Genomic DNA, 24,678 nt, shown 5'->3' with positions numbered 1-24,678 from the left:
AAGTATATACATTTATCAATTTTGAGTTAAGCTTTTGTCGATTTTTGCTTTTTTCTTTTTTTTTTTTTTAAGAAAACTAAATTATAACTTTCAAATTTATATCTATAATTGAATGAACATTTTTTTTTAATTTTATATTTGAGGTTATTGACACATTTCTATCTTAAAAATTTAGGGTTTTTTATATATAAATTTTGTATGTCATAAGAGAGGGCGTATCTATGAAGGGGCACATGAGCTTTGTAATGAGACCTAAAATTTTTCCAAATAATGTTGTAATTTTGGAAAAAATATACATATAAAAAGTTCAAAAACCAATTAAAATAAATTGAAAATTGAAAACAATGAAAATGGAGGGATGAGACTGATAATTACCATTCTGATTTTTAGAAATTGTTTTTAAATTTAAAAAAAAAATGAAAAGAAAAGGACAGATAAAAAAATAAAAATAAAATAAAAAAGAAAAAGGGACCACACACAAATTGCCACTCCTACAAGGAGGAAGTAAACAGGAATTTCCATTTTGTAAGGTTTCAGCCTTCCAAAGCTGACCAATTATCTATTTATTCCCCCCCTCTCTTCTTCTTCTTCTTCATTCATCTCCATTCATCTTCATTCTTCTCTCTTCTTCAACTTACTATTTCTTCCATCTCCATCCGCCATGGTTCTCTCCAAAACCGCTTCTCAGACCGATGTCTCCGTCCATTCCACCTTCGCTTCCAGATATGTCCGAACCTCTCTCCCAAGGTAATATTTCTTTCATCCCCCCATCACTCTTAGATCCCTTCATCCTTTTCCTTTCTAGATCTTCATTTTACTTAATAATCCTTTTCCTGTGATTCATTCTGTTTCTGGATCCAATGTTCTTTTCTGTAATTTTGTTGTTAGATTCAAAATGCCGGAAAATTCGATCCCCAAGGAGGCTGCGTTTCAGATCATTAATGATGAACTCATGCTCGATGGAAACCCTAGGTTAAATTTGGCGTCCTTTGTTACTACCTGGATGGAGCCTGAGTGTGATAAACTCATCATGTCTGCCATCAACAAGAATTACGTTGATATGGATGAATATCCTGTCACCACAGAGCTTCAGGTACGTTTCTTTATCTCTCTCTTCTTACCTTTGATCAAAGCATTTAATTCCATCGATTTTTCGTTTCTCTCCGTCGACGCTTTTTTCCTTTGGATATTCTCCTCAATTGCGAATTCCAGCGTTCGATCCTGGCGGAAATTTTGGGTCCATATTAAATAATTATGAAAAATAATTGTAGTTGGATTTTTATAAATGGCTTTGTTTTTTGTCAAAAAAAGATATCCAATTAAATGTTTGTAAAATAATAGTTTTATAATCAATCAATTTAAATATTGGAAATTTGAGTTTTTCTTTTTTTTTTCTTTTCTGTTCAATTAAGAAGTTAAATGTGTTTTTATATGATTTGTTATAGTTTGGCTCATGACACGTCATTTAGTTTCTAAATTTAGATTCAATATTTTGACCAGATTAATTTTTTAAAAAAAAGTCTTAGACTATAGATATATATATATATATATTTTTTTTAACCCCATATGGAGTGGAGGGATGATTTGTATTCTGAAGGTTTTACCTGGACAATATTTATCTTAGAATAAATTTGCAGAAGTTAATGAAATAAATAATTTTCAATAGAAAACTGGTTTATTTAAATAAATAAATAAATAAATAAAAGAATTAGGGTTATTGTTTCCTTGAAAATATTAATTTTGAGGTGGACATACATGTATTAAATTTTTTTAAGTTGATGTGAATGTATGGGTGGGAGGTTAAAGAAAAATAAGAGAAATGATTGGATGTAACTATTTATTTTATTTAAGAAAATAATATTATTAATTTTATTTTTAAATAGAATCCTGCTGTCCGCGACATGTCTTCTATAAATAAATATAATAATAACAATAAATTAATAATAACGAATGAGTGTCTCCGACACCCAAAAGTCAATCTCCTTTCCTAACAAAAAAAAAAGTATACTTCTTAATAAATTTGAAGTTATAAAATTGTAAATCTTACTAAATTGAAATAAATTTCAAATATCTATAGAAAAATTCTAAAGTTTCGATATTTATGACCTAAATTAAAACTAAATTTAAAATTCTAAGAATCTTACTTATGATATTTTGTTATTTAGAAAATAGATAAAATTTAAGGAAAACTTGAGATAACTACGAAGTTTTTTTTTTCTTTTCTTTTCATAAAAAATGAACCATTTGATTGACTTAATTCCATCGTGAAAAATTATAATATTATAAAGAGTATTTTGAAATATAATATATAAATTAAAACTATTTACAAAATAGCAAAACTCATTTAAGATTTTTTTACCATGTTTTTAGTTTCAATTTCTTGTTATTTATGACAATTCTTCGAATAAAAGGGGTGTTTGTTTTTCCTTTTAACCTCTATCGATTAAATGCTTAAAATTTTCAATGTCTTATCAACCTCTTTTAATTACATACTTTTCATCCACCATGGTTAAACTTTTTTATTTTTTTTTATCCTAAACTTCAGCCATTGACCAACTATCCTAATCGATCCAAAACATTAAGTTTTTAATTTTTTTTCCACTATCAAAATAGTTTGATTAACATAAAACATACAAATTTAATTAAGAATATTAGATATGCAAGTTTCTGACATTGATCATTTGAGATAATTAGTGAATTATTATAATCTTAGACTGATATAATAACTTATGGATGATGTACAGATTTTTAAAAAAAAAATTGGTGTAAATTATTTTAATTTGATAAAAAAAATATTAAACATTATAGTAAACAATATAGTAAAAAAATAAAAATAATAAATATAAAATAATAGAAATGGTAAAAAAATAGTAAATGGAATAATTATTGTAAATGAGAGAATTTGAAATAGGTTTGAGTGTAACTAATAAAGATTTAAAATAGTATTTAGTTTAGTAATAAAAAAAAAGTAATTATTATAATATTTAAATAATATTTACTGATAGAGTGGATTAAAAAAAAAAAAAAAAAAGTTGACCTGAGGGTTATTGAAGAGTAGTAAAAAGAGATGAGTGTGAGATTATGAAACAAATTTTTGGGAAACAGAAGAAAAATAAATAAATAAATAAAGTGTCACACACTATTGTAGTGAAGGAGTAGCGTGCACTCCTCGTTGCACGTCACGTCTCATTCCGTCACAATTCCATTGTTTGCTTTGTCTAATTTCTTGTTTCAATAAGTAATTTTCTTTTCTTTTCTATTCACTTTGTCGGCCCTTCTCAACTCAAGACGCGGTTTCCAATTTTTTTTTAAAAAAAAATTATATTCTTCAATATTTATTTTAAAGTACATATTAAGCTCATTTCAATTCTGTTTTTAAAAAGTAATTCTCAAGTTGAAAAATAAAATTAAAGGGTAATTATCGCCCCAATTTAATCTTTATAATTCCTAATTTAAAACCAATAGTAATACCTACAATTTAATAAGCTTCATAAATAGTTTCTCTAATGTCTGGGATTTTTATCAAACAATAAACGATATTTATTGTATATAATTATAAAGATTATATTTTAACTTTTTACGAGTTACATTTTAACCCTTTTTTTTTTCTTTTTTCAAATTTTAAATACTAAATTTATAATTTAGTTTTAAAAAAGAAACAGAGTTGTTCATGAAAATAAATAGCAAATAACTAGTTTGATTTTTAGGTTTCTAATTTATAAACATGGCTTATATCTATTGATTTCTTTGTTTTGTTATTTAATTTTATATGAATTTTTCAAAAATCAATGTAAGTTTTAAAAACTTTGTTTTTAAAAAAGAAAAACTTTCAAAACATTATGATTTTTTTTAATAAAATTTTAATTGCTCGGTTAGAAAAGATAAAAATCATGATAAATACTTTTTAAAAAAGAGTATTTCTCATATTTAAAAAAGAAGAAGAAGAAGAAGAAGCGTGTGTAAGAAAAATGAAGGGCATAACTAGAATTTTGAGTTTAAGCATATTGTGGTATGTAATAATTTATAGGTTTGAAGTTTAACCAATGAGTTGTGAAGTTTGTGAAGTGTTTAGGCTCTCCTCAATAATTGCCGAGATTTAAGTGAAGTATGGAATTCCAACCCATTGTCTCTCTTTTCCTATACTCCTTCTGACTTCTGAGGGAATCCAAAATTACAATCTTGTCCTTATAATTAACATTTTAAAAAAGTAAAAACCGTAAATTTTCTCTTTAATTTAAAAGAAACCTTTAAAATGGAAGGATGGATAATATATTGTATATCCAACTTTTGACCTTACCTAACTAATCCCATCAACCATGACCCATTACACACCACTACACACCCCTATTTTCTTTTTCTGTTTTCCCTTTCATCATATTCTTTTTTCTTTTCTTTATTATTACTGTTTTACTTTTCTTTTACTTTATGAAATTAAAATATAAATGTTTAGTGGTGAGGGAACTAAGTAATGTTTTTTCTTTTCATTGAACAATTTTGACATTTCCCTTCTCAATTTTTTTTTTTTTAAATGATAAGGATTTTTCTTTCCTCCTTTAAATCTTTTTTTTTTCCGGTTCTCAAGTGCAATGCCTGTGTGGGGAACTGATTTATAGATTAAAATATAACCTTAAAAAAAATGAAAACCCTCTATCACATATAGGAAAATAAAAGAAATTAAAAAAATAATAATCTATATACTTTTTCTTTTGTTTCAAAAAAAAAAAACATATTTCATACCTTATCTAAATAATACTTCTTTAACCATTTGAAAGAGATATTTGTTAAAATTTTAAATGAAAATGTGTACCTACCTGTGACGTAAACAGGTCGTATTCAAGTTTCAATTTCGGTTGTAAATCACTATCATACTATCTGTAGTTTTGTTGTTTGCTAACTTTTGAAAAAGTAAAAGTATCTTTAAAAACAAATGCAATATTGAAAAATGATTTTTAGAGGGAAAAAAAAACTTCTAAATCAACTGTATTGTAACTATGCCATTTCTTTTTTGATTCATTTGAATTAACTTACTAAATACTTAAAAATATATGTTTTGAGCAATTTAAAAGTCATTTCATCTAGATTATGGTCAAATGAACCATCTTATTATCTATTCTATTATCTTCTTAAAATGTATTTTGAGTATTTGCTTTCAACCACCTCCTTTTTCAATATTCTTATATTTACTTCAATAAAGAAATATCATAAATTTTATTATCACTTAAATGGATGTAGACATTTTATATTTTAACCAAGTTAAAATGTTTACTTATGATTTTGTGACATTTTCTTGCTTGAACTTTTATGTCCATATTCCTGTATAACCTATACTAAATAAGTCCAAGGATTGAAAGTAGTTTTTTCTATGTGATTACAAATGATGAGTTTTAGGAGTAAGATTAGTAATAATTAATATTGTAACTATTTGTGTTGTGTTAAATGTAAAATGCAGAACCGATGTGTGAATATGATAGCACATTTGTTCAATGCCCCATTGGGTGATTCTGAAACGGCAGTGGGAGTTGGAACAGTGGGATCGTCAGAGGCCATAATGTTGGCTGGTTTGGCTTTCAAGAGAAAATGGCAGAACAGAAGGAAGGCTGAAGGCAAGCCCTATGACAAGCCCAACATTGTCACTGGTGCTAATGTCCAGGTTTGTATTTAATCATTAACATTCAATTCACTAATTCATCCTCTAAATAACAACGTTGCTTTTTTTTTTTTCTCTCTTTTTTTCTTCATTTTTTTGTTTTAAAAAAAAAAAAACTTTGTACTACAGAGCTCCAATTCTTTGAATTACCTCCTCTAATAAGTTCTGTCCACCCTAGACTAACCCAAAAAGATATATGTTTTCTGTCAATAACAACGTGTCTTGTTTTCGGTTTTTGAAAAATAGAATTGTTTGGCAATGGTTTCTTTTTTCTAAATTATTATTATTTGAAGACCTTTTACTTCTAAAATGCATAAACGTAGATGTAACACGAATCTTTATCAAATTTTATTTTAAAAACTTATTTCCAAGTAAAATTTTTACCATTTTAATTTAAAGATTCAGAGAAGCAGAAACAATAAACGACTAATCAACCATGAAAATCTTAGATTTTATTTTAAAACAAAGAAATAAGCTATTGAAATATTAGCAAACAAGCTCTAAATTTTGATCAGGGACTTAAAACCCATCTTAGAGAGGATATTTCTAAACATCTGAAGCCTATATGCCAACAGTTAACCCTTTGTTTTATGCATAATCAGCAATGATTTGCTAACATATTGCTGTCCTAAACAAAAAAATTAAATATGAAGGTATGCTGGGAGAAATTTGCAAGATACTTCGAAGTAGAACTCAAGGAGGTGAAATTGAGGGAAGGTTACTATGTGATGGATCCAGAGAAAGCTGTAGAGATGGTTGATGAGAACACAATCTGTGTTGCAGCCATCTTGGGTTCCACTCTCAATGGAGAATTCGAAGATGTAAAACTCTTAAACGATCTCTTAGTCGAGAAGAACAAAGAAACTGGGTACAATTTCTTCTCTCCATCTCTGCTCTTTTTCTTTTTAAATGGGATGTTCAAATGAAATCAAATCTGAAATTGAGCATAAATTTTAAACAGATGGGATACTCCTATTCATGTTGATGCTGCGAGTGGAGGGTTTATTGCTCCATTCATTTACCCTGAGCTAGAATGGGACTTTAGGTTGCCACTTGTAAAGAGTATTAATGTGAGTGGCCATAAGTATGGGCTTGTGTATGCTGGAATTGGTTGGGTTATCTGGAGGAACAAAGAAGATTTGCCTGAAGAACTTATCTTTCATATCAACTATCTTGGAGCTGACCAACCCACTTTCACCCTCAATTTCTCCAAAGGTATATAATATATACCTTAATCTATGCTCATTAGAGCCTAATTTTTGTTTTGCTTGATGATTTTGAAGCTGAAGTTGTGTTTTTAACTGTAGGATCTAGTCAAGTCATTGCTCAGTATTACCAATTGATCCGTTTGGGTTATGAGGTGAGATTCTCCTGTAAACAATCTTTTTATTTATTTGTTTAACTATTGAATTCGTATTAATGCTTTGTGTTTTTTTAAATAATACGTTTTAGCTCCTGAACTTTACGTTGGTCATCCTTAGCATATGAAGGACATCCGGTAACATGACAGTTATGACCTACTACATGTATATTAGTTTCATGTCCGTTTGATGAGACAAATAGAACACCGCCGAATACTCTTATACACAGAAAATTGAAAAACATTCAAAATATATAATATCATAAGAAAAGTAACAAGATAACCTAGCATTTCAAATTATTAAGAAAATCCCACAAAATTCTTCACACACTCGAGCCTCACTCTCACTCACCGTTTGTAACCCAAACATGTACCAGAACCATACATACTTGAAAACTTGACGGAATAGTCTTAAACATTTATAGACCAAAATAGGATCCTACAACCAATGTGGTGATTTGAAAGCAGAACTTCATCAAGAGAAACAGAATCACCATTTAATCTAACATAGTAAAACCATTTTTGTTCACCAGGGATACCAAAACGTGATGGAAAACTGCAGAGAAAACATGATTGTCCTAAAGGAAGGACTCGAGAGAACAGGGCGGTTCAACATCGTGTCGAAGGACAATGGAGTTCCACTTGTGGCCTTCTCCTTGAAAGACAACACACGCCATACGGAGTTTGAGGTATCAGAAATGCTGAGGAGATTCGGGTGGATTGTACCAGCTTACACCATGCCTCCGGATGCACAACACATAACTGTCCTTAGAGTCGTGATCCGAGAAGATTTTTCTCGCACGCTTGCTGAGCGTCTTGTGAATGATATTGAGAAAACATTGCACGAACTCGATAGCCTCCCATCGAAGGCTGATATGAAGACAACGGTGGCTGGAGAAGAGACGCAGAAGAACAATGTTGTGGTGGCGAAGAAGAGTGCTCTTGAGACACAGAGGGAGATCACAACTGCTTGGAGGAAGTTTGTGATGGAAAAGAAGAAGACGAATGGAGTTTGTTAGAGATGGAAAGGAAAGGATTATATCTACTATTGATATATGTATGTGTCAATTGCGAATGGATGAAGATTGTATTTGGGAATGAGAGTGTCTGTCTGTTTGTTTGTTTGTTTGTTTAGAGTTCTTTTTTTGTGTATTTTTCATGGTTAAAGTTGAATACCTTCACATTACAATTCAAGTGCAAACTTGTCATCCTTGTTTTCCAAGTTTAACTAATATTTTGAACAATACCAGCCTAATTGTTGCTCACCCATGTGTTCCAACTGTCATTTCATTTTAATATTTATTTCTGATTTCATTTTTATACCCTTACAAAATTTAAGTTATATTATAGAAAGTATAGTGTTTCAATATCAACAAAATTTGAATGCTAAAAGTTAAATATTTATACTAGTGATTGAAAACTAGTTTTTTCCCTTTTATTGTCGTAGTTAAGGGAACAATTGTCTCTATTTCTATCATATTTCTTGAAAAATATCTCTTTTTTCCTATCTCTAATAATTAGAAAAATATTGTTCCTCAAAATCTTCTCAAGTTTCGATTAGTTTGAATTGAATCGAGTTACCAAGATAGTTTCTAACTCAGTTAATTTAGAATTGAGTTGAAAGTATAATAAACCCAATCAGCATGCATTTCAACCCAAATCAAGAGAGTGGATTAATGACAAGATAGAGATAAGAGAGAAAACAGAGCTGGTAAGAGAAATGATTAGACAAGAGGAAGTAGAAGCCAAACATGAGAGAGTGCTGAGATTATCCCCACTATGAGATAAGCCAAAACTTTTCCTTTCTTTTCTTTTCTCCAAAAGATTAAATAGTTTACATTTAGGATGGTAACACTGTAATTTATGCCTTCTCTACTAAATTACATCATAGTTGTTAATGTTTGATTTTAGTTAACTTGGTTTTTTGGCCTGGGATTTCATCTTTATCTTCATTTGATACTTATTCAGTTAGTATTATATGTCTTTTATCTCCTATTTGTGCATAAGTCTTGCAATTAGTTATCATGACAAATCGAAAACTTTGAACCTCCATTATATTTTTTTCCTTCATTTCCAACTCAACCCTCATTTCAGTTTTTCACACAATTAACACCAGTTTTAATATTTTTATTGTATCGAATTACATTCCGATCTTCTAAATAGATCTCGAGGGACCTTTGACATTTTAAGGTTGGGATCTTGAACTTTTTGGTTCATTGGAATTCTCTTTCTACTATCGCTACTATCAACCTGCTAAACCATTTACGAATCTATGTTTAATCTTTCTTTTCCTTTTTTTTTTTTTTGGTTGAATGATTTACATGTGATGCATTTGCTATGAAAAGCCAGGGAGCCACTAATTACAACTCACAATCACAATATATTTTATTTAATTTAATTCACAACAAATGCTAAAAGAACACAAATTCATTGTCCATTCAACCGAAAAGAACAAAAAGAACACCCGATGATTGCTCTGGCTATGTACAGTAAACTTTGAACAAATGAAAAAGAAAAGGGAAAATAGAGGATTTAACAATTAGGCTTTGGAGTTTGACAATGCCAATGGCTTCCCTTTCACCACTGTTACTGGACATGAAGCATTTTTCACCACATAGTTGCTCACACTCCCAAGCAATACCCTGCCATTAAAGAAGAAATCACTTTCATAGAGTTGCATTTAACACTTGGTTGCAAGTTCCATAAGATCAAATCACTAGGCAATTATATATATATTTGATTGGATAGAAAAAGAAGAAACGGATGATTACTTTTTAATAGAGCCTAAACCTCTGCTTCCAAGAACAAGTGAGTGCAGATTAAGATCATCAACAGCCTCACATAACTTCTCTCTTGGATCACCCCAATAAACCTTAGCCATGACTTTTACCTGTAATCATATAACTCAAATCTCTCATTGTTTATTTCATCAACAAAATAACAAAAAAATAAATAAATAATAAATAAAAAAAAACTAAATAAAATAAAATAACAGAGAGAAAGAGAAACAAACCCCTTTAGTTGTAGCCAAATTGTGAAGAATATCAAGGACCTCAGCATCATTACTCAATCCATACTGCTTCTCCAACTTAATCTCTCCAAATTCCTCGAGAGGAATCAAAGCTAAGAAATTAAATAAATCCAACCAAATGAGTCATTGTAAAAACAAGCATGTAAAAGAAGGAAATTTGAGTGAAACAGAAAAAGAAAAGAAAAGAAAAAAGGGGTATACGTGAGCCAGTGTCTTGGAAAAGGAGCTTTGTGGGAGTATCAGAATTAGGAGGCTGAACATGTATTAAAACTAAGTGATCTCCATCCTTAAGAAGATTATTAGCAGTCCATTTCAAAGCTGATTTGCTTGTTGAAGAATAATCCATGGCTACCCCAACTCTTCTATTTTCACTATTCTCCATGTTATCTGTTGTATTTTGATTATGTTTTTAGAGTGTTTTGTTTTAGGAAGATGATGGATTTTATAGGAATGGTAGAAGGTTCTTGAAGGTGCTAGTTTCTTTTTTCAGGACAATATTCCACAACCCAACTCAGGAATATTTGTTCTTTTCTTCTCTTTTATCTTTTTCTCAGGTTTATATTATTTCTTTATATGTTCATGCACCCTTTGCTTACGTTCTCATACTTTTCATTTCTATCTATTTCACACACCTTAAACTCCTTTTTTTTTCTGTTTTTTACCTACAAAATGGAAAAATTAATTGCTACACAGATTTTTTTAGTCTGCAAACCTATTTCAGTGGTTAACTCTATGGTAGATAAATTTTCATCAGTTATATGGTCTATTATAGATACTCTTGTTAACAATACTAATTTTAACCTTTAAGAATTGGATTTAAATTTTAATTTTATCCTGTCATATCAATATTGATTATTATATTTACAAATGCCCCTACTTTTATTTTGGTCTATGTTTTCTAGAAAATATGAGCATAATCGAGAGAAAAATGATAATTTTCTTGAAGTTCAAAAATGCAAATTAAAAGTACAAAGACCCAGAGAACGTAAAAGGCAATACTGATATTAATAAATTATTAGATATTAATAAGACTATGTCAAAGCTGAACTTCGTATTGACTTCCTTGACACATCACAACATTTCATCGACTGAATTTAAACAAAGAATGCAAAATAATTTATAATTTACAGATGAAAGTATATGATTCTTTTGAGAGAATAGAAATTATTGTCCACACAGAAGCAGTAATGAAGTCAAACTTAACCTAATACACAGCCACAATGGTTGCATGAATTACATTTTGCCTGAAGTCTTCAAGGCATTCAACTGATAAGATAAAATAGATTTGATCGGGAGAGGTGAGATGATGAATAAATACTATAAACTCAAAGTGGCAAATACATTGATTTTTCTTCCCTTTTCCAATAAAAGACTAAGATCTGTTTTCTAAGTGAAGATAACATGTGATTGAATACAGTGGAGTGGAGGTTCCTTGTATTTGAGACCATTCATCATTCACTATTTCCAGGAACCACCCAATCTAATCACTTCTTCACCACTACTATCTCTTCTATTAATTTTGCTCGAATCCCCTTTCTGCTCGCTCACATCACCATATATATCTTTTAGTTTTGCCAGATTGCTCGATATCACAGATGCCTTCTCCGTAGTTCCGCCCCTTGCAGGACTTTGCTCTCTCTCGTGATGTGTTTGTAGACTTCGACCTCTGCTGCGGCTCCTACTTCGGCTACGACTCCTTCGATAATGCCTGGTGCCACCATCACGGCTACTCCTTTCAAAGTCCCTTCTACTCTCTCTGTCACTGTAATGAGTCCTTCGATCATAATCATAACTTCGTTCTCTGTCCCGCTCTCTGTCCCTTTCCCTATCCCTGGCTTTCTCTCTTTCTCTGTCTCGGTCCCTTTCCCGATCTCTATACTTCTCTCTGTCCCGATCAAGTTCCCGATCTCGGTCCCTATCCCTTCCTCTATCTCTGTCCCTGTCATAATCTCTATCCCTGCTCCTCTCCCTGTCGTAATCTCTATCCCTGCTCCTCTCCCTGTCGTAATCTCTATCCCTGCTCCTCTCCCTGTCGTAATCTCTATCCCTGCTCCTCTCCCTGTCGTAATCTCTATCCCTGCTCCTCTCCCTGTCGTATTCTCTATCCCTGCTCCTCTCCCTGTCATATTCTCTATCCCTGCTCCTCTCCCTACTATCTGGATGTTCACGACTTTGACTACGGCGATTGCTTGGAGATCTTCGTAGATCGTCGTTGATATCTCTATCATTTACAGATGATGGCAGCGTACGACGAACAGGAGATGAATCCCTAGTTGAGGCACGATGTGGAGCTCGTTGTCCAAAGGAAACTGAAAGTGAAGCTTTAACAGAAGGGGGCCGCCGTGCAGTGTCTTCAGACCCTATTCGATGTGTTTCCCCTGTCACGCCCGAGTGCTTGCTTGGAAGCTTCAACTTTTCGAGATTAGATACAACTTGCCGCAAGACAGGAACCGGAATACGTGGGAAAAGGGTGTCAAAGTAATACTGCAATTGGCAAACAAAATGTGAGTACCTGTTTAGCTACAAAGTCAGAAGATTAAAAATAGCAATATGTCTAAAGGCATATGTGGTTCATATGTTCCAGTTCAAACATGTTAAATAATGATCATTCCGCTCGCTCGTCGGCCAACACAATAGAATCATTAATACCACCAGAGAGAAAAACACAAATTTTTCCGTTCAATAGATAGAAAGACAAATAAAATAGCTTAACGATCATTCCATTCAGTTGGCCAAATGCAAACCCATATTTAGTCTCCATTTATCTCCTCCATTATTCAATTCAGCGAAGTCAATAACCACACTTTTCAAATTACAAAATGTGATAAAATAAAAAGTAAAACCTTGGACTCATATTTTATTTTTTCATCTAATACACTTGATTCATCTCTTTTGACCACATACTACAACAGAGCAATAACATTCCTTAAAACATCATGGTTTGGAGATTCTTTAAGGCTATGTTTCATCGGTTGTGGGGTTAATGTCAAAGTATCTCCAGCCGGATTTTTGGTTTGGAAGTATATGTGGTGTTATCTTCCCAAGTCTTCCATATTTTTTCTTTTCAAGTCTTTTGTTTGTAATGGTTTCCTTTATCTTTCATGGTCTTTCTTCTGTTTGTAACCAGATTGTGGAAGCTTCGATGCTATTATTTGTTTCTTTTATTTTTGTTTCATTGTAATTTTTAGCGTTAGTCTCTTTTCATAATTTGATGCATTCAAGAAAAAAAAACACTTTATTCATGATCTGAACATGTGAGGAAAATAATTAGTTATAATCTCAAGGCCAAAACTTCCTTTCCACATCCCATTATGAAAGTTCATGAAAGGGCAGAGCTCTAGAAGGTGTCTCAGGTTAAAGTCAAAACACCCATACTCCATCAATCTACAAGGAGCATAGTGGGAAATAGAACTACAAGAAAATGTTATATAAAGAAGTCAAGAAACTATTGGATACATTAGAAAAAACAAATAACAATAAAATGAAAACAAGGTCAAAGTGGACAAGACACCAAAGAGCTCATTATGAAGTCAACTTCACCAGCTCAAGTCAGAGAACATGACTTTGAATCACCATGATAAGCCAACGAAATATGAGACGTTTTAACGGAAATGAAAAGGATCTAATAACTTCAATTGGGAGGGAAGGGGTTACTGTTATGCTGTAGTTCTTCTTTTCCTGAACTTTTTTGCATCTCCTCCTCTTGGTGAAAATCTCTAACTCTATTATAGTCAATATATAACTCTTAATAATATCTTCCAACCATGAATGGACAATGCAGCATTCCCATGGTTAAACACTAGAGAAATGCCAACAGCAACTGTATATACACACAATTTATCATGTCTGTGACGCAAGGAAGTTAAAAAAAGGAAAAGAGAAAGATATAATCAAGATACGTGATATTTAAGGGGAAATGTTGGTATATAACCTGACCTGTCCAAGGAGCAAATCACGCACATAAACACCCATTGTAGTCATCCGTCCATGGGATCCGGGTGAAAATTCCTGAAACACATCAAGTCAGTCATTTCTTTTCCACCTTTTATAGCTTAAGATTTTTATTAAATCCATTAAAAAGAAAAACATCCAAAATGCCATAAACTTGTGAGGAAGAATTTTATTTTCTGTTATTTGTAGGAAAGGGAAAATGACTACAAACAACAACTGAAGAACCAGTAACCCTCTGAAAAAAGCTTAAACATGGAAGTTACAAGTAAAATCCCCAAATTGTTGGAATAAGTGAACATAGACTGATAAGGGCGTTCGCTTCCCCTTTTTCATTATAGGAAACAAATTTCACTAGTGTAGAATTTACTAAAAAAGGCACGATACTGAAACCAAAAGAGTAAAAAATAAATCTCCAATTGGTCAAAAGAGATGATAGACAATAAGAGCTATAGAAGGATGGCAATGAGTGTTTACTTGAAAGGACCAAAGGAGACAAGAGAATTTAGGCACTTCCAAACTTACCCCAAACTATTCCGAGAAAAACTGCCTAAGAATTTTTCTTAATAAGAAACTAAACTTTCATTCTATAAAAATGAAAGAAGTACAAGGAAAAAAAAAACATAAAACAGGTCCCAAAAAGCATAAAACAATGATTACAAGAAGAAACTCCTATCCGAAAGAATAAGACCAAGGTAGTGATTACAAAAGCTTAAGTAACGAATGCCCATTAAAATACATTAAACCTAGCGGCTAGCAACCTCCTCCCAAGATCTATTCACCTCTCAATAAATCCTGCTCTTTCTCGCTAGCCAAATTCGTGAAATATAGCAAAAATAGAAACATCCATGTTACAGAACGGTACACTACACTTATTCTAAAACAAAAAGTTCAAGAGAGCCTCCTCAAGCATAAATCTGCAATTTCTGCTAAAAGCAAAACCAATCCCAATCGACTGCTAAGGGAATAAGCAGACTAGCAACCTCATAGAAACGTTCAAAATCCTCGAACCGCCTCTAGAGAATGTGCATTGCGGGTGCATCACAAACGAAAAGTCTCTTGAGATGGTCTTGGATGTATACTCTCCCATGCAAAATTGTCACGCAAAGAACTTAGACTTCTATGGATATCTTGACAACCCAGGCCAAGCAAAGAAATTAAAAGGTAGCATAAAATGTGGAAAGGCAATTTACAAGAGAAACCCTCAATCATTCCAGCCCAAGGCCCCATTACGTAATTCTAATTCCCAAACTCCCAGCTCCACTTATTCAATTATCAATGTATATATATTGAAGGTATCAGAAACCAGAAAGCATCTTACATGCATCCTAACCATAATGCTTAGTACCATCGACGAAATTAAATTAACAATATAAATAATAGTAATATTAATGCTAATCAAGGTCCTATATGCATCACATACCTCATCATCTTTAACATACGGTTCAAACCAATTCCAGAGAGTCTTTGGATCTGCAACATATCTTAAGTAGAGAAATCCAATCTGAAAAAATTAATTGAAGAGATGACATCAAAAGGTAGAAGAACAAAGTGTATAATAGAGTTAGAACCATAACTTCTTAAACATCGGACAGCTAAGGGCATCATAATTATCGGATAAGAAAACAAATTATGCAGAAAAAAGGCATGCAAGAATATAAGTAACCACATTAAATTCCTTTCATGTATTCTGACCTTATTAATAGCATAAAATAAAAGGATGCCATTTCCATACAGAAAACATGGTGCACTCATCAAAGAATATCAATTTACAGAAATAAATCCAAGGGATTGAAATAATCTCAGTGTCTTTAAAAAATAAAAATGAAAAAAGGTCACCTCAAACCTTAGATAACTGCAAAGCAAAGCAAAGGCACTATTAATTTATAGTGTGAGAAAGGGCACAGCAACCCAAAGTGACAAGGCTCATCCTTTGTTCATAACATCTGGTGAGCAAGGCAAGAATGTTACCGAGCATATGCATGTATCAGACAGTTTTATAAACTAAAGAAATAGAGTAATGCAGGAACTAGCATAAAGGACAAAAGACAAACAACAAAGATCTCAAAAAGAATTTCTAACATAAAGTCCATTCAAAATTTCAATCCAAATAAAATCACAAACATTATCAACTCATAACAATAAATTCAAGAGAGATAAAGAGAGAGGAAACCTGTACTCCTAATAGAAGACTTGTTAAAATGGGGTATTTGAATGAGAAAGAGAACCCAACTACAGTATGATCACAAGCCTAAAAGAGGAGTTGTTTATTTTCATAGAAAAAGTTGAAACTTTTCAAGTGGACATTTAAAACAAATCAAACGTTCTGCAATTGCACACGGCATCTTACCATTCTAAAATCCATAATAACCAACAGCTCTCAAGACATATTCATTGGTGATTTTGAGATCTTCCAAAAAGTGATCCTTGATCACTTTCCAAACTTACGGCTAACTCTGATCACAGTAAGTTATTCCACGAATACTATTTTCATTCTTATTGCTTCAAAACAATTAAGGTTTTATGACTCATGCCGTTCTTTTGAATGATAAATTTTTATTGTATTTAGATGCTTACGGAAAAAACACTTTGATTTGAAGGAAAAATATTTTTGTAATAAGACCCATCACAATAAAATTCAACACTAAGCTTTTTTACTAGACAGTTGGTGGCACTTCTTCAAGAAAACCTACAACTGTTTCAAAATGTAGAAAACCTCATGACAACTTCTACCTAATCTAATTCATACATCAGGATCGAGCTTTTCGGCCCAGATCTTCTTGCAATTATTCAGTTTTATTGTCAATAAGGATAGTTGGAAAACTTCTCCAGTAATCTTCTTGGCAGGGAATTCAGGAATTGTTAATGGCAGAAGAAACCTTTTCTGCTCACAAAGTGAATCCTTTTCCCTTGTGTTAAGGGAGAGGATGAAGAGAAATGCTTATGCCCAGTACCAATGATACTATTTCTAGTACGACAGAACCATCAGACCACACTATACATGAGTCAGGACATAATGGAAGTGATAGAACAAAGAAAGACTGGGAAAGAATAGTCTCCAACATATTTTCAACCAGCAGACTAGTTTGGATTAGTAGTTGTTCTAGATCGCATTGACTAAGATCCTCCAAAAGAACAAGTTTTTTCATTAAACATCTTAAAGTTGAGAGAGAACTAAAATTTCGAAGTATAGATAGAAACTGATTAATCAACTAGCAATCCTAAAATGAAACGGAAACTTGCAAAGAAAATAACAACACAAAAGCAAAAACAAAGCAATCCAGATTCTCCAAAGATCCATGAATAGACCTACCACAACATAAATAAAGCTGGAAAAAATGCATTATAATGTAAGTTTATGTTGAAAAGATAAAGAATTTAATCAAGCTCATGAATGTCCTCAAGACAACTACTATCTACAATCTACAGGAATCAGACCTTAAGAATACACTTCAAAATCTACCGCTGGCTGTCCAAATTACTGCAAGTTAATTAATTACCCTAGTATACCATTTACAACAGCTATATTTGGTCCAACTTGTTTGTTACTAATCCATGTTTCAAACTAGATAATACATTAATATTTTCCCAGGGCACAGTAAAGATTGTAAAAGTTCATGCAACATAGGAGAAAATTAACTCTTAGAAAATGGATACATTGCATGCTATCCAGTCTTCATGTCGATCATGATGTGATTTGTTTTTGTTTACATTGGAGATTGATCTCTGTTTTACAAAATTACTGTTAAGTTTCTCAAGTAGCCTGCAGTAACTTTGTTGGTTGACCGTGAACACAAGTACAAGTACTATCTCTATATTTTCTTAATATAAAATCAGAATAATTTGACTCCACTCCACATTGGTTTGCACCACATTACATTTCCAAAAAATGAATAACTAAATCAACCATGATATAAATACTAAATAACAATATAATACGTCTTTACTATAAACATGATTATTAAAGGTCAAAAAGGATTTCACCTACCGCTCTGATGTAAGGAGAATCCTCATGCTTTAACAGCCCATGCATTTGCTTAACAGTCAGCTTCATGGTGAAAAACTTGTACAGAAGGCAGAATGCTGTTGAAGGGCCACGGCAGTTACCAGTCATCCATGGCTCCACGTGATCAACTTGGTTATAAATCTCATCAACGACTTCATGGTATGTTTTCAAACGATATAGCTCCTTAAAGTAATCAGAAGACAGAATATTCATACATAGAACCTTCTCCAGCAAAGAATCAATTGGCTTCCCGCAAGTCTTTATCTCCATTTATGGGTTATCAACCAGACATCTACCTACGGGGATGAGAACATACAACTACATTTCAAATTCAGAGAGTAAAAAATAATATAAACTCGTTTTCTGATACTTCTAACAGAGCCTGAAGAAATAGTGAAGAAAAATAAAAAATACAGTCAAAATGTATACAAGTAATGCTTTCTATATAAACACATAATCAATTCAGTACAGTCACTATAACATAACTTTCATATCAGTCACTAGGTTTCTAATCTCAAATTGAGTCAAGTAGCAGGAAATCTCTTACCTCGATTGAGTCTCGTAGTAGGAAATTCCTTACCTAGAGATAGCTAAATCCTTACTTAAATTGAAGTCCAATGAATCCTATAAGGGTTCAAGTACTATAATGAGTAAAGTTACCCAAACAAAACCCAATTCCAATTTCTAAACCCAATTCCAATTTCTACAACTTACCCAGCAAAAAGGAGAATCGAACTCCAACCAAACTCGTTGTATAATCCTTCAAGAATTTAATAGTAATGAACCCGATTAATCAAACATTTTATTCCAACGTTTATACTTAAATCAGCTATGGAAAACCCTATGAAACCCACCGCTTTACTCTTACCAAAGATTCACAGCGAGGCAAAAAGTGCAGAGACAGCGCGAGACGAAACCGGCTGGACTTGGGTAGCTTTCGTGGACGGTGGACGAAGAACGCTGCAGCCGGGCTTCGCGAACGGAGACAGATCTGGCCGGCGGAAACTTGCTCAACGGCGCGTCGACCACCCGAGACGCGTCGGCTCGGCTATGGGAATGCGACAGAGGGATGGACGGCGACGGTTCAGGGCTGCGGCGGCGGAACTGAACGGAAGACGAAAATGAGGATGAGGCGGGCGGCGAAACAACCTTCACGCGAACGGGAACGAGACGGCGGCGACTGGGCTTGGGCGGACGGTCGGACGAGGAACTTGACGGTGATGGGATTCGTGGACAGAGTACGGCGCGGCGGGGAGCTCGGTGGAGAGAAGAGAGGTAGGGGCGGCGGGCGGCTGAAGGGTGAAGAAGAAGAAGAATAAGATTGGGTCACGCGTGAGGGTTCTCCCTTAAAAAAAAACATATAATAATAATAATAATAATAATAATAAAATATTATTATTATCTTTTCCTTCTTCTTTTCTCTTTCTCACCAAAAACAAAAACATAACACTCAATCGAATAAAAAATCTTAGGTGCGTTTGGGGGAAGGGTTAGGTGGGTAGGTTTATGTGGATTTTGTGATAAATTTTATTTGGAAAAATTGTTAAATGGGTTGGGTTAATAATTTTTTTTATGTGGTATAATATTTTTTAAATTAAATTGTAAATATCATGAAAAAATTATTGCATACTTTTTTACGAAACCCTCGAATCCGTCTTATTCTCCTATTTTATTTGTTGTGTGTGTAATGTTATTAAATTAGTACATACAGTTGTCCAAATTAAAATTTATTTCTGAACATATTGTGAGAAATTTATTACAATTAATTTTTTAAAAAAACAAAAAAATTATTGAATATTTCTAATCGGCAATAGCGAAGTCATCCAATTTTAAATCTATATAAATAGCCGTTATAACGCTTTTGGGAAATTGTGACTATTTTCCTTAATTTAAAATAAACATTACGAAGGATGAAAATAAGTTCTTCACAATAGGAAATGCATAAATAGTCAACATCATAGACAAAAAAACGTAAGGAAATAATAAGCAACCCAGGTCAATAGAAACATAAACTATCTCTCTATGTCTCGTAGGAAGACTCTACAAAATCCCTCACTCTCATCCTCAGGCATGAGTACGAAACCCCGAAGGTCGTCCATACGAGACAAAAGATGCCTTTGCAATAACGCCCTATGTAAACTTGTAAGTTCTGACATCTCACGCAATATGCGGAAAAATTCCGTGCGCACATGATTGTCATTTGCAAGGTTGCGTGCTGGCCACTCCGCAATCTGCCTGAGTTGCTCGTTTGTTTGGTCGAGCGCCAGATGTATCGCTTCAACATCGAAGTCTCGCTGACTTCCCCTCTTCCTCTTCGATCCACTCGATCCAGTCCTACCCTCTGAAGCGCGAGAAGGTCGGGATGCACGTACATCGTCCTGCGAGAGGTCAATTCCCTAGCTGTACACGGGCGGAAAGTCCTCGTTTCCATCCCCCATATCAAATCTGTCATATCCGCCACCAGACTCATTAGACCCCACGTCCGCGAATGTCTCAGCGAATCGACCGGTCGCCCTATCGCGACCGAAGACATATGTAAGTTCGTCGTAATACGGGAATGGTTTGTTCAGGAGTTCCTTCGCTGCAGGATGCGACTGCGGGCACAAAAAAAATCACGTATGAGTACTAATTGAAAAATTGTTAACTAAATGTACATTGTGAACGTTGTATCACGTTTAAATTATATTCCATACCCTAACCCAATTATCAAATAATTCCTTCTCCGCAACGATACATTTCTCTTCATCGTTCAACCCAAAGCCACTGCACGATGGGCCCCGCATTTCGGCAATGGCCTGGAACGTTCGCTTCAGTGTCTTGATCCTACAATCAATTACAGTTGTTGCTCGTACCTGACATCCAGGTAGTTTCTCCGCCATCATGCGTACCAACTGCGCAGTTACTTGTTACCGGAACAGGTCTCTTTATCAACTCCTCATACAGTCGAAGAACAGCCAACAATACGATGTTGAAATGTCGAGATACTGTCTCACCGGATCGTACAAATTCTCGTTGTATGACGCGGTTCTTCACGTCATGAGCGAGGACGTGCAAGAACATTGCTACCATTTCCTCAACATCGACAATTTCAGTTGAAGAAAGACCAGCCACATTTCTAAGTAAATGGCATAGAATTGCGAATGTTCGCCTATCCACATAGCTCCAACGTTAGTAAAATCTGACGTTGGGCCAACGTGAATGCAGTTAGGACTCCAATAAGTGTTTGTTCATCCATTACAATGTATGTAAAGTTCCCTAAAAAACATGTACTAATTAAATTAGTACAATATCGATATATTGTGAAAAGATATGTAAACTTAGTAATATCCGTATTTAGTAAAACCATAAACATAGAACAAAAAAAATAGATTATGAGTGACGAGAACATTGAAAATTATACATAAATTTAAATAAGTTGCAAATGGAAGTTTATCCTATTTTCCTAATATTTTTCAACTCAATTCCTTTTAACTAATTTTCCTTTGTGTTTTGTTTTTCTTAAAACACCCCTAATTTTTAAGCCTAATTTTTTTGAAAATCGAACAATAGTTTGGAATTTGTAATTTGGAATTATGACTTATAATTTTATTTTATTTTCAACAAATTTTACAATGTATTTTAGTTCTAAAATAAGTATTTTAAAAATAGAAATAAAATTGGTTGAAAATAGAAAAAAGAATTTAAACAAAACATAAAAAAGGTTAAAAGAAAAGAAAAATATAAGAAAAAAGGAAAATAAAGTTTATGAAGAAGTTTATGAAGAACTTTGAATAAGTTTGAACAAATATTTATAGAAGACGTTTGAAGAAGTTTCTTTTTTTAAAAAACCAAAGAAAATTTATAATGGAAATAAATTTATTTTTTTTCAATATTTTTGATAAATTGATATCATTTTCATTTAATAATATATAATTGAGCGGTGTTCAAAGAAATATATGCAACTAATTAATTATCTATCCTCTTTCTCTTCCGCAATTTAATTTTTTTAATTCACTTTTTTAAAAAAATTATTGTTATCTATGGTTGACTAAAACATCTTAATAAATTTTTGGGTAAAATATAATTTGTATTTGAATTGTATGTTGAAAAAAATTAAACCTAATATAAAAAAAATTGTTATTACTATATAGAACTAAACCCTAAACCCAATAGAAAAAAATTTGTTCTTAGTATATAGAAAAAAAATTGTTACAAAACAGAAAATTAATATCAATACTCTTTCTCTTCCGATATACATTTTTCTTTAAGAAACTTTTTTTAAAAAAATTATTGTTATCTATGGTTGGCTAAAACATCTTAATAAGTTTGTGGTTAAAATATAATTTGTATTTGGATTGTGTGTTGAAAAAAATTAAACCTAATAGAAAAAAAAAATGTTCTTACTACATAGAAAAAAATTAAACCGAATAGAAAAAAAAAATATTACTATATAGAAAAAAATTGTTAAAAAACAGAAAATTAATAGGATACAATATGTAACAAAATTAAACCGAATGTTCTATATACATATTATAAACGAAACAAAATGTTAATTATAAAATTATACAAAACCGAAAAAAAATAAATAAAAATAAAATACATTATCGAAAGCCTACAAACGGCTATTACAAGAGTACCTTTTCAAATATTTTCGAACTCGTTCGTCGCAACGTCCTACATAAGACAAGAAGATGATTATTATTTGTAATTAAAACACAATAAAAAACGTATGAAAAAAAAATAAATATACATACCTTTTATGACGAAAAATGTTACTCCAAATGAAGATTGAATCGGGAAACCGAAAGAATAAGATTAATTTTAATTTAGTAGCCTCAGAGTTTTGATTCCATTCAAAATAATGAATAGAATTCCATCATGGTTATAGAAAAAAAAAATGACAGAAAGGTATACAAAACATATCACAAAAACCACACACTAAAAAGACATGGAAGAGACAACATACATGGTAACGGTAATGAATACAAAAGATAAGTTACAGGCACAGAGAGGGTACAAAAGATACATGGTAACAGTAAAGAAGAAGAGGACTTACAAAATATAAGTTAGAACCACAGAGAGGATACAAAAAGAGGGAGAAGAATGCAGTGAATCAAAAGAGGAAATGTGGTAATATATAGGGGAAAGATGGGGCAAGTTGAGAGGACTTGGAGGGAGGTAAACCAAAATATAAAGACCAAAGTACAGCCAACTGCAACATATCTATCAATAAAAGACAGGCCCTATCTCTCTGCTACAACTGACATAAAGCATAGCAAAGTTCAAAGAGTCAAAGGCTATATACTGAAACCTATACCAAAACCATATACTACAAAAACATGGAAGAGACAACACTGGACAGAAAGGAAGAAGAGACAACACTGGACAGAAAGGAAGAAGAGACAACACTGGACAGAAACCAAGACCAATTGAAAGTAAATGAACAATGTAACAATACAGAATAGAAGGATTGTAATAAATTTTGTAAGCAAATGTGAAGTCAAAACCATACACTAAAAAGACATGGAAGAGACAACACTGGAAGGTTAAAGCAATAAAGACATGACAAAAGAATACAGAGAAGAATACAAGAATTGTAAAAAAATGTAACAAATTTTTTAAGGAAATAATATGTAACAAAAGAATACAGAGAGCTAAGAATAGAACAATTGTAAAAAATACAACAATTGTAAGAAAATTGGTAAGAATACAGAGAAGACATAACACAATTCTAACAGAATTGTAACATGGCCGGAGAAATTGAACCAATAACAGAGAACAAATAGGTGCAAGAATACAGAAGACATGGCCGGATATATTTAACCAATAACACAGAACACATAGGTGGAAGAATACAGAAGACATGGCCGGATAAATATAACCAATAACACAGACCACATAGGTAAAGCAACGACATGGCCGGAACTACATACATTCATTACAAAAGAACACATAGGTAAAGAATACAGAACACAGAACACATAGGTAAAGAATACAGAACACAGCTACATACATTACAAAAGAATTCAGTATTACACAAATTCGAACTCATCATCGGCTTTAAAAAAAAAAAGTGGATTGAAAACTCCAATACCTCCCTACCAAGCTTCAATGGCAGAGTGAAGTATCTATCTTATTGCCAAGCGAAAGACCGGACAACATAATCGAACCACGGCGGCAAGGAGGTTTGAAGGAGCCAAAACCCACAATTCCAAAAAGGAAATCGTGTTCGGAGCCAACGAAATCGCCAGCTTCAACGAACACAGAACTCCTTTCGGGAGTGAGAGAGACGGATGAGAGAGATGTAGAGAGAGATTCGGCGTAACGAAATCCGGTTTCATCGCGAAAACGCAAGGGCAGAATGGATTAAAGGATGAAGACGAAACCCTACATTCGTTGAGGGAGAAGACGAAAGAAAACAACTATCTCTCGATTCGTTGAGGGAGATGAAACAAATGGACAAAACGATACGAAAGGAAGGAATGGATTAAAGGATGAAGATGAAAAAAACCAAATCGACCGGACAACACAGAACCAACACAAACCCTAGATTCGTTGAGGAAGAAGACGAAAGAAAACAACTATCTCTCGATTCGTTGAGGGAGATGAAACAAATGGACAAAACGATAGAAAAGGAAGGAATGGATTAAAGGATGAAGACGAAAAAAACCAAATCGATCGGACAATACAGAACCAACACAAACCCT

General features: G+C 32.8%; 3 protein-coding genes across 11 annotated transcripts; 1 reads left to right on the top strand and 2 right to left on the bottom strand.

Moving 5' to 3' along the window:
* The first annotated feature begins 460 nt into the window (after positions 1-460).
* Positions 461-8,272, top strand: LOC103501361 (glutamate decarboxylase 1). The gene is made up of 7 exons (XM_008464930.3): positions 461-747; positions 889-1,093; positions 5,450-5,650; positions 6,301-6,515; positions 6,609-6,862; positions 6,955-7,007; positions 7,541-8,272. The coding sequence occupies exons 1-7, from the start codon at positions 662-664 to the stop codon at positions 8,024-8,026; spliced, it is 1,500 nt and encodes a 499-aa protein (XP_008463152.1). The 5' UTR covers positions 461-661; the 3' UTR covers positions 8,027-8,272.
* A 1,095-nt stretch (positions 8,273-9,367) lies between these two features.
* On the bottom strand, positions 9,368-10,584 carry LOC103501360 (universal stress protein PHOS32). Its single transcript, XM_008464929.3, has 4 exons — positions 10,240-10,584; positions 10,021-10,130; positions 9,779-9,897; positions 9,368-9,649 (listed from the first exon to the last, which is right to left on the bottom strand). The coding sequence occupies exons 1-4, from the start codon at positions 10,418-10,420 to the stop codon at positions 9,547-9,549; spliced, it is 513 nt and encodes a 170-aa protein (XP_008463151.1). The 5' UTR covers positions 10,421-10,584; the 3' UTR covers positions 9,368-9,546.
* Positions 10,585-11,131: 547 nt separating this feature from the next.
* LOC103501359 (pre-mRNA splicing factor SR-like 1) lies at positions 11,132-19,352 on the bottom strand. 9 transcript variants are annotated; one of them, XR_007823712.1, is made up of 8 exons: positions 18,861-19,352; positions 18,707-18,752; positions 18,540-18,616; positions 17,975-18,288; positions 15,410-15,490; positions 13,975-14,046; positions 13,693-13,858; positions 12,373-12,522 (listed from the first exon to the last, which is right to left on the bottom strand). XR_007823712.1 is itself a non-coding variant. In XM_051090271.1 (7 exons), exons 4-7 carry the CDS (start codon positions 18,260-18,262, stop codon positions 12,447-12,449), a joined length of 522 nt encoding a protein of 173 aa, XP_050946228.1. In that variant the 5' UTR covers positions 18,263-18,288; positions 18,540-18,616; positions 18,707-18,752; positions 18,861-19,351; the 3' UTR covers positions 11,132-12,446. The 9 variants fall into 9 exon arrangements, 6 of the variants coding, with proteins under 6 accessions (XP_050946228.1, XP_008463144.1, XP_016902978.1 ...); XM_051090271.1 differs by lacking the exon at positions 13,693-13,858 and having other exon boundaries at positions 11,132-12,522; positions 13,970-14,046; positions 18,861-19,351; XM_008464922.3 differs by lacking the exon at positions 13,693-13,858 and having other exon boundaries at positions 11,132-12,522; positions 18,847-19,346.
* Positions 19,353-24,678: the final 5,326 nt, after the last annotated feature.

The sequence above is a fragment of the Cucumis melo genome, chromosome 9 (assembly GCF_025177605.1).
Source record: "Cucumis melo cultivar AY chromosome 9, USDA_Cmelo_AY_1.0, whole genome shotgun sequence".
In the NCBI taxonomy this organism is placed as follows: Eukaryota; Viridiplantae; Streptophyta; class Magnoliopsida; order Cucurbitales; family Cucurbitaceae; genus Cucumis; species Cucumis melo.
This window is presented reverse-complemented; position numbering and strand designations above follow the sequence as displayed.

Bases quoted from the DNA above. Each gene is read 5' to 3' on its own strand.
- LOC103501360 (XM_008464929.3), bottom strand. From the start codon at position 10,420: ATGGAGAATAGTGAAAATAGAAGAGTTGGGGTAGCCATGGATTATTCT. The intron at 10,131-10,239 runs GTATACCCCTTT...TTAATTTCTTAG, and splicing joins TTTCCAAGACACTGGCTCAC to CTTTGATTCCTCTCGAGGAA. The intron at 9,898-10,020 runs GTTTGTTTCTCT...ATATGATTACAG, and splicing joins ATTTGGCTACAACTAAAGGG to GTAAAAGTCATGGCTAAGGT.
- LOC103501359 (XM_008464923.3), bottom strand. From the start codon at position 18,262: ATGGAGATAAAGACTTGCGGGAAGCCAATTGATTCTTTGCTGGAGAAG. The intron at 15,491-17,974 runs GTAGGTGAAATC...TAATTTTTTCAG, and splicing joins ATTCTCCTTACATCAGAGCG to ATTGGATTTCTCTACTTAAG. The intron at 14,047-15,409 runs GTATGTGATGCA...GATGTGTTTCAG, and splicing joins CGTATGTTAAAGATGATGAG to GAATTTTCACCCGGATCCCA.
- LOC103501361 (XM_008464930.3), top strand. From the start codon at position 662: ATGGTTCTCTCCAAAACCGCTTCTCAGACCGATGTCTCCGTCCATTCC. The intron at 748-888 runs GTAATATTTCTT...TTTTGTTGTTAG, and splicing joins GTCCGAACCTCTCTCCCAAG to ATTCAAAATGCCGGAAAATT. The intron at 7,008-7,540 runs GTGAGATTCTCC...TTTGTTCACCAG, and splicing joins TGATCCGTTTGGGTTATGAG to GGATACCAAAACGTGATGGA.